The sequence below is a fragment of the Miscanthus floridulus genome, chromosome 9 (genome assembly GCF_019320115.1).
Source record: "Miscanthus floridulus cultivar M001 chromosome 9, ASM1932011v1, whole genome shotgun sequence".
Taxonomy (NCBI): Eukaryota; Viridiplantae; Streptophyta; class Magnoliopsida; order Poales; family Poaceae; genus Miscanthus; species Miscanthus floridulus.
In genome coordinates this window covers 42,632,226-42,641,944 of record NC_089588.1, presented here as the reverse complement: position 1 = coordinate 42,641,944, position 9,719 = coordinate 42,632,226, and the positions used below count along the sequence as shown (strand labels likewise).

General features: G+C 44.3%; 1 protein-coding gene across 1 annotated transcript; it reads right to left on the bottom strand.

Annotated features, from left to right (window-relative positions):
* Nucleotides 1-4,421: 4,421 nt before the first annotated feature.
* Nucleotides 4,422-8,400, bottom strand: LOC136481821 (disease resistance protein RGA5-like). Its single transcript, XM_066479107.1, has 2 exons — nucleotides 7,507-8,400; nucleotides 4,422-6,864 (listed from the first exon to the last, which is right to left on the bottom strand). Exons 1-2 carry the CDS (start codon nucleotides 8,331-8,333, stop codon nucleotides 4,803-4,805), a joined length of 2,889 nt encoding a protein of 962 aa, XP_066335204.1. The 5' UTR covers nucleotides 8,334-8,400; the 3' UTR covers nucleotides 4,422-4,802.
* Nucleotides 8,401-9,719: the final 1,319 nt, after the last annotated feature.

The window sequence follows — 9,719 nt, the reverse complement described above, 5'->3', positions numbered from 1 at the left end:
TAAGCCGTGTGTGAGCTCACCACCATGCCGTTGTAGGGCACTCTGATCCCTCCAACATGTTCTCCGCACCTCCCTCTTGCTTCCCGATCTTTTCCCAAGCCAAACGGTGGTCGGAATTGCCTAAACCGATCACACCGACGAGTTCCCCTGCCCCTCCGGCGAGAACGCCGCCGCCTGGGCTCGCCGCCGGCCGGCCACATCTTTTCCCCCTCCCCATCTTCTAATCTGAGCCGCTCACTTGAGATCCAACGATCCAAACCACCCCATACCCCTTCGGCTGGAATTTATGCAAAAGAGACCGCCTCCTTTCCCCTAATCTAACCCGCAGTCCAAAGCACGTTTACAAATACGTCTTTTTTATTTTAAAATGTATTTTCTTTCAGTTTAGATTCAAAATATGTTTTCATCTATTTATAGTTTTGCCACTATCTTCATCAGGCCATAACTTTCACATTTTAGCTCCGTTTTGACCCATTCAAGTTGCGTTAGATTCATAGCGACGAGATCTACATGTTAGTAATAGTGTTTACCATGTCACTATTTCAGAAAGTTCATGGTTTAAATCATATCTTGATTAATGATTATGCATCTTGTTCATGAATAAAATATGATTAATTTTATTTTAGTTTTCTAATTCAAATATAAATTTGACTCAATTCGATTTAGTTGTTTCTCTGAAATATCTTATACATGTTTTATATGATTATTAAAATAAATGAAGCCTATGGTTTTCTTTTTAAAGTAAATCTTCCAGTAGATGTTTCTTTTAAACCGTAGCTCTGATTAGTGTGCTTCTCACGCCTGTGTGTTCGTAGTTACGTGTAGAACATTTTTAAAACCTTTTCACTTGTTGTTTATTATGTTTGGTGTACTATTCTAATTTAGATCTATTGTTTTCTTCATGTATGATTGCATGGATGCTTGTGTGGTGCTTTATGATCATGTCCAGTCGGTGAGCTTTACGTGTTGATAAAGAAGGAGTTCCTATAAATTTTTGGACTTTAAGAAGGATTAGAGTTTTAAAGCAAGTATAGCATGGGATTATCCTTGTTTCCTATCAACTTTAATATATTTGATACATGTTGCTTGTGTCACCTTGATAGGGATTCCCTAGAATTGAACTTATACCTTGTCTCCTATGGGTTATGCATTGGGTAGTATGATGCTACTCCTCAACTAAATCCATGATCTTGTAACTTGACTAATGGTATATGCAATAAACATGAAAAGATTCTTTTTAGCAACCTGGAACAAGGGGGCTAGAGCATTGAGCTGTTTTTATGGTGCTCTAGATTCCTGTCCCTAAGGACTTATCTGTAAGCGAACATCTGGGACTTACAGTACAGCTGTGAGGGCTACATGGCTCTAGCTTTAGCTCACTATGAGGACCTTTTCTAGCTTGTTAGAGGTTACCTTTATGGCGCAATAGGGGTGTGTTTCGGGTTGGATATAGTGCAGCCTCTGTCTGTCAGTGTATAGGCTACACATTATTGTGCCTGTCGGAAGGGGAGCTCTACATTCATAGGCACAGAAACCTAGCGACCCTAACTTGTTAGACGAACCTTTAAAAGGCATCATAGTGAACCCTACTGATCTTCCTTAGAAGTGGGTCAAGAGATTAGCTACCTCGGGCGAAAGGGTAAATCACGACTCACAGTGAAAGTATACAACCTCTACAGAGTGCAAAACTAGTATATCAGCTGTGCTCACGGTCACGAGCGGCCTTAGACCCTTACGGAATAGATGATCATGAATGGTTAATGAAGATGAACACTGATGATACTGGTGATAAAGATGCTCACTAATGATTACTGTTTATGCTATTCATTATTCATGTTTACCTGATCATGTGTTTATATGGGCATGTGAATAAACTTGTTGCCACCCAATTGCTAAAAGATGACTCATTAAAAGCTAATCGCAGTTAAACCAGTGTCAGCCTTTTGAGCCTCTTGAACCCCATGATATATTTGTTGAGTACGACATGTACTTACGTTTGCTTTATTTTTCAATTATTTAGATAAAAATCCCGGATGGGTACCAGATTCTTAGAGTTTGGAGGAATTGGGCTTGTGATCAACCAGTCAGTTGTCTCTATGGAACTGGAGTCTTCATCCGAAGATCGGAGTTGTCTTTCCGCTGTTTGCTATCTAAGGTTATATTCTTTATACTAAGTACGTTATATATTAAGCATTATCAATTGATATTACCCTTATTTGTAGCTATATGTGAGATTTGACTTCCTGGGCTCATATATAGTGTGTATCTGGTTTTGTTCTTAAAACCGGGTGCTACAAAAGACCAGCAAACAGGAATGAGATGTAGCGGGCACATACAAGACCTTCAACAGCGCACCACGACGAAAATGCGGGACGACTGCCAGGGTGCACTGCTCCACCACCACTGCCTCGCGCACGCTACTCCCCTGTCGCTGCAGCACATGCGCCGTTCCTCCACTAGGGGCCACTGTGGTGCTGAAGGGAAGGAGAAGGGGATGCGACAGCGCCAGCGGCACCGCAGCCGGTGCTCCACGCGTGGTGGGAGGCTGCCAGGGAGCCGGAGGAGATCTGGGAGTGGCAGATCTAGGACTGGGTCACTGGGAGAGTGGGAGGGAAAGCCAGAGAGTAGCGGGTGGTCGAGCACTCGAGGAGGGCGGTGGCCAGGCTCAAGTGCGGTGTTAGCGGGTGCGGTCTCCAGTGCCAAGACCCAATAAGAAACATTGGACCCAATATGAAACTAACCAGGCGCAGGAATCTTCAAGACCATCCAACGGACAGAGCGTCGCCTGAAACAAACTCAGATTTTAGGCGACTGAACTACGAAGTCTCAAACCTTTTTTGTCTTCCCATTGGATGTCTGCAGCAGCAGTGATCGGCGGCTCTAGGAGACACGGATAAGTAATAGCAGTTCCAAGTGCACAAGAGATGGGAGATCACCAGTCGCCCTCGGCATGCCAGATCAAAGACGTTGTGGGAGCCGTTGGTAGTGCTGAAGGATTGCAGCGGCACCCATCTCTCGATCTGTTTTTTCTTATAATCGGTGGCATCAAAGATGTTACGTGAATGAACTAATGAAGCACCAGCACAATTACTAAGCTGCCCTTCTTAACATTAAAGCACTTCTAGTTAGTCTCAACGGTTCATTAATGATCAAAGGGGAGCGTCCATGCGAAAAGTGACCAACTAGTAAATATTTGTCGTTTTGCCATATGTTGTGATCGGATGTGGCCTAGCACTCAATGACACAGGGTTTATACTGGTTCAGGCAACGTGCCCTATGTCCAGTTTGAGTCGGTCAATGAGTTTATTCCTGAGCCCAGGTGCTCAATGTTTGCAGTGGGGTTACAAACGAATGGGAGTAAGATGGGGTGCAAGAGGTCTGGTCGGACTCTGGTCTAAAGGGCCGAGAGTGACGGGAGCTCCTATGTGCACTGAGTGTTCGAGCATATGCTCTGTGTAGCTTTAGAGTGTCTAAAGCTAGCAGGGAGTGAATCTAAGTGATCCGTCTGTTGTTCAAATCGATTGTCCCTGTTGGGAGAGAGCACATCCCCTTTTATAGATGAAGGGGATGGCCTTACAAGTGAGAGAGAGATAGAGTGTGAGCTACCAAGTTTTGTTGCCCACGCCGTCGGGTACAAGATGGTTCGTCGGTGCCCACAACATTGTTTTATGTCACATGCATGTGGGTGGTTTTACTGTGTTCACCAGGTATGGCAAATGACGGCGCCCACAACACTGTAGGGCAAACGACGGCGCCCACAACACTGTTTGGGTTCTGACATGCCTGGAAAGTTGTAGAGCACCCTTCTGACATGTCCTGACAGTACCGTCCTACAGGTGTGCAGGGTACGGTCCTCGGTATTGCGGTTTGACTTGAGCGTCATGCCTTATCTGCTCCGCCTGACTTCTCGGGTCCTCACCGGGCGGGCATCCCCGGTCGGTTTGTTCCCAGTCGGCTCCGACTGCGGCGGGTCGGAGTCGGAAGCCGTAAGAAGAGGTTCGTCGTCTCTCCAGTCGAAGAGGCGGGTCGGAGTCGGAGAGGTGAGCGTAGTCTCTCGGCCGGAGAGGTGGGTCAGAGCCGGAGAGGCGAGCGTCGTCTCTCCGGTCGGAGAGGCGGGTCAGAGTCAGAAGCGAGCCTCGTCTCTTCCTTGGCCCGGCCTTCCGGTTGAAGACCGAGTTGCTTCTTCCAGCCTGTCGGAGGTATCTGGGCCGGCCCAGGAGTCGCGCATCGTTCGCAACGTCGTTTGCTGGGCCAAGCTTTTGCTGGGAAGTAGGCCCATTAGGGACCCCGGGTTTATGAACCCGACGGGGAGGAACCATAGTTTGCCCTCAAGCACCGTAACACATGTCACTAATAATTAACAGAAGAGTCACTAATGTATTCTACTCAAGCTTAAAATAATGCTCCACATGACACAAAAAATTTTGGAGTTACGTTACAAATACTGATCGATCTTAGTTTGGAAACAAATACAATAATGAACCATGTGACGGATGAACTCAATGCATAAAAAAGAAGACTAGAATTTCTAAAATAAAATGAAGTGTCGTACTAGACAAAACTACGCAAGCAAACCTATCTAGGCATTGTCAGAACTAAAAGCCACATAGCAATTGGAACCACCAGTTTAAGCTCTCTGAAAGACTGAGATAGCTATCAACCAGCGGTGCCGCCTGCCATCCGAGAGGTCGAATTTGCCTTGTTCAATTCCTACATACTCTGTACATACCTAAAAATGGAAAAACATATGATAATTGGTGGTCATACTTATTCTCCACATCATGTACTCACAATGATCTTCATTAGGCTTCTACTATGGCATGGTCGGATGGACGCCTGCTGCACCCCTGAGCCATCCAATCTTGATGAATTCTTTGGATCTGGAGTATGGGACGGTTGGGATGGACGGCTGCTGCGCCCCTGATGTCATCCTCCAAAGCCTCCACTTCGTCTGCAACAGCAGTGCTGTAGTTAATATCTATAGCCAGATGTTTGAGCCCTGCCAGGTTCTGCAGCCCAAGGACGAGGCCACCTTCCCCAAACTTGAACTGGAACCGTGCCATCAGGTGCAGTTTGAGCCTTTCAAGCTTTGGCATGGCTCCCGGCTCAAACTCCAATGCCGCGTCCCACCAATAATAGTGCAAATGAAACTTGAGCAAACGCTGAAATCCTTGTGGGTTGATTGCGTTCCATGGGTAGACGATGCCTGAATCTCCCTCTTCACCATTGGGTAAGACAACAGTAAGAGAGAGCAGCATGGGTAAACTTGCTAGGATATTTATTCCTTCCTTGCCTGCTTCACCACGGACAAAAATGTGGAGGCGGGTCAGGTTGACTAGCGAGCTAATTTGAGGGCCCACCCTATTTAAGTTATGTATATCAAGACCAACAAGCTTTCGAAGTGGTGGTGGAGTAGGGACACACGGAACCATGAATGAACATGTGGCATTAGGATAACTCTGCCACACATGTAGTTCTCGCAGGTGCCTGAACAGCCTGGAGAGCATTGAGATACATGCTTCCTTGTGATCCTTCATATCACGTAATTCAGTAGAGCATGGCCAATCAATTTTAAGTAATTTCAGATTGGTCAGATCACCGAGTCCTTGGATAAACTTTACAGATTGGATACCCAAATTGATACTTGATAGCTCTTCCAACGCCTGCAGACTTCCGATTCCATCGGGTAGGCGCACCAACTCATGGACAAGAAGACGCACTAGCTTCTGCAACTGGATAATACTTGCTGGTAGCTTTTCAAGAAATTGCCATCTCACATTTAGAGTCTCTAGACGTTGCAGCTTTTCTATATCTTCTGGAAGCTTGCTGGCCTTAAATTTGTTGTCTATCCTCAAGAACTTCAACTGACCTAAACTTTTGACATTTCCAAGAGAGCATTCACCAACCTCACCTTCTATATTCAGCATTCGCAAGACTTGGCTGTTTAAGAACTCTGTGGCATGCTTATTAACCAGAACTGAATTTGAGCCAAAGATATTGATGGATCGGATCTGAGCTCCATTTTTTATCATCTTGGCAGTCTCTTCCGCCCGGGAAGAAATATCTTTTTGGATGGATAGACGGCGAATCTTGTTTGAAGAAGAATTTTTAGAAAAACCATTACCATTCCATATAGTAACAAAGTTGTCCTCCACGGCCTTTGATACAATGAACTCAAGTATGACATCATGAACTCTGCACTGTTTCACTGTTGCGCCGTGTTCCCCAACCTTGGTTGGCTGCACCAAACTTCTATTGATGAGCTCATTCAAGTAACTTCTCCCTAGCTGCTCCATACTTTCCCTGTCCTGTCCAGGAATCAGTCCTTCGGCTACCCATAACAATATCAACTGTTGGCAATCAATCAAAGAATCCTCTGGAAACACACTTAGATATAGCAAACAACTCTTTATATGGTGAGGAAGGTCAAAGTAACTCAGCAGCAGAATTCTTTTCATCTTATCAATGGGAGAATCTTTGTCAACTGCAGCAGCAATAGACCTCAATACATTGACCCAGACTTCCACTACTTTCCTTCTGTTTGCTAATAAACCAGCTATACTGATTATGGCTAGTGGTAAGCCACAACATTTCTTTAAAATATCATCGGATACTTTCCTCAAATCTGGGTGGCAATCATCACCGGACAAAAATAGCCTCTTAAAGAATAATCTTTGGGAGTCCTCATGACTAAGGGGCTTTGCTTGATACATTTGTGCAGCAATACCAATACTACAAGATTTGGCTACTGCTTCAATGCGTGTTGTAGTAATAATTCTGCTTCCATTGTCATTGACAGGTAAGGCAGATCGTACAAGCTCCCATGCTGATACACTCCAGATATCATCAATCCAGATGAAGTACCTGCATACATTGGTTGTGGAATCACGTTATTAATTATGTAAGGCAAACCATGAATTGAAGCGTATTCCAGTGAAGTTAAAGATGTCGGAGAAATGTAAGATGGATCGTAGTGGCACACTTTTTTATCAGTAATTATTACACATGAGAAATACAGTCTGTAAACTACCATCTTTTAAAAAATATGTTAAAACCTCCAAAATGGTAAGTACCGCAAGAACACCTAGAGACCCACTCAAAAGACATGACGCATTCAGTTCAAAAGCTGAGTTCCAAAATGAGATATTTATGGATATTTAGAATTCTGGTCATATTTTCCAAGAAGTAATTTTACTGAGTATGGATTAGATGGTGTAAAGTAAAATTTTTACCAAAATGATGCACAGTTGACTTGAGTTTGTTCATTGTTGCAACATCTTTAATGATGACATTTGATAGATATGCTGAGCCATTGAAGTATCTGAGGTAATTTTATGCTGTCAAGTTCATTAGGCCAGGAAAAAATGAATCATTTTTTAAAATTCCCAGAAAATTTCATGAATGGCCTAATAATTAGGTGAGCTCATTTGATGAACAAATATTGCACGACATTATTCTAGCTAGATGAACTGGTTAACAATTAGAAAAAGAAATAATATTGATTACCTCTTGTCCTTTAAGCATTCTTTCACTGTGCGGATGAGCTGCTCAACTGTCTCTAACATCTGTGACTGGTCAAAATGGCTCTTGCTTATTTGAGACAATATATCTCTAAGAAGTTTCTTCATATCTGGAGTTTGTGATACAGACACAAAAGCCCGCCTATCAAAAGCAGCTTCAGTGATTTCGTGGTACACCTCCATGGCGAGAGTGGTCTTCCCCTGTCCACCTATCCCATAGATGGACACCACCTTGTGCTCCTTGTCTTCACATCTCAATAAGCTGATGATCTCCTCACGAGGAGCATCGATTCCAACAAGATCCCTGGCCTCCTGAAAGAGTGAAGGTGCTCGAGGATCCAAGAGCACTGGCTGAGATGAAGAGGCGAGGAGACACTGATTGATGTCGTAGTAGCGTTTCCCCCGCTCGTTCTGCTCGCTCACGAGCCTCTTGAGTCGTCGGATCTCCTCTGCTATTCCTCTATCCTTGAACAACGTTTTCACCATTTGAATGGCCTTGTGCACGAAGTTGGCCGTGGAACCTCCATCTCCATGGCTGTGATTGAGCACAAAACGGTCGATGCAATCCTCAATATCGTAGGACAGCTCACGCACCTTGCTCCTCCAGTCTTTGGCGAGTGGATCGATATGGTCGTCGTCCTTGTCTTCAAGCCTCAGCAGCATGGCTTCCATGGTGCGCAGCTCGTCTTGCAGGGACCGGATCCCTTCCTTGACGTCTCTGGCGAGGTTGTACTTGTCGGTGAGCATGGCGGCCAGCTTGTCGATGACGGAGCCCAACACACCCGTGGCGGCGCTCGAGATCATTTCGGCCATCTTGACTCGCGACTACTGGCTGAGTGAAATGCTAGCTAGCTTGTGGGGTGGCATGAGAGAGGATAGGTGATTCAGTCCTCAGGTTAAAGTGCGGCAAACAACAACGCGTCCCATTCGTTAAATATATAATTCTCCTCTAGATTCGTGAGAACCACTCCAAGGCACGTTGTCGCTGACAGTCCACACGACGGCTTCAGTTCTCGAGAAGATTAATTTAAAGAATGCTTTTGAATTTGTGAAAGGGAGCCCATTTTTTGGCCGATCTCAGTGATATGTTTCGTTACACTGTTTAAAAAAATGTTACATCCCTTTATAAGTTTTGGTGGACGAAGAAAATAGCCACCCTCAATGCATATATAGATTCATGTCACTAGCTTTATAAACTAGTCTCTCAATAATAAATAGCTACCTACTATTGTAATCAAATATGCCACATAAATAATTTTGGTATGGTGTATAATAAGCGACCATTTCAGCCATCTTCTCAACTCGGAAGCACTCGCTCTATGTGGGTTGCTGGCTACCATGCGCGGTGGTGTCGGAGATGGTGGCACAAATAATGACAGTGGTGAGTGATCCCGCATCCAGCGGTACTGTGCTTGGGGCATACCCGATGATGACAGTGGTGATTGGCGTCAGGTGGGCTAATGACACACCTGCCCCCAAATATGCCTTGTGAGGTGTTAAAATTATTACTACTATATAGTTTGCCTATGTGCCCCTATTTCGTTTAGCCCTGTTTGATCCCATGACAGTTTTGCCATGGGGATCTAAAAAAGGGGGCTAAAAGTGGCAAATAGCTAAAAACTAGGTTAAAATCTTTTGCTCTCAAAGAGGCCCTAAATTGGGCTAAACTCCATCGGAATGGACGCTGGACATCCCATACCTCTTGTCGCTCGCACACATGGATATGTATGAATAATTAAATGAGGATAAATCAGTCATTGTATATTAAAGGACTAAAGTTTTACCCATAGATCTAAATAGTCCAACAGATCTAAAGTTTAGGGGCTAAACTTTAGTCCTTAGACCCATGATTCAAACACCATCTTAAATAGGACGCCATGTAATAGTGACAAAAGAATGAATGCCATTTATTGCCTACGATTATTATTTTGTTTTTGCGCATCAATCGTTTCAATCAATGTTTTGGTCCGCTGTGAAGGGACCTTTGGATCGAAGATTCCAGCCACAACACGCATCTCCATGGTATGAATAGGCTTTTCTTGTGAAATGTTGAGTAGATGCCCAAGTCAGTTTTATGTCATGTTTGATCCATTATCCGCTAATAGTTAGCTGGCTAATAACTCATATCTAATATTAATTAGCTAACTATCGGCTACCTATTAGCTGGAAGGTGTTTGGATGTACAACTAATGAAAAATA

What these genes read in the sequence shown, in the direction of transcription:
- LOC136481821 (XM_066479107.1), bottom strand. Translation starts at nt 8,333, where the DNA reads ATGGCCGAAATGATCTCGAGCGCCGCCACGGGTGTGTTGGGCTCCGTC. An exon ending in GAATGCTTAAAGGACAAGAG is followed by an intron (nt 6,865 to 7,506) that starts GTAATCAATATT and finishes CAATGTATGCAG; the next exon opens with GTACTTCATCTGGATTGATG.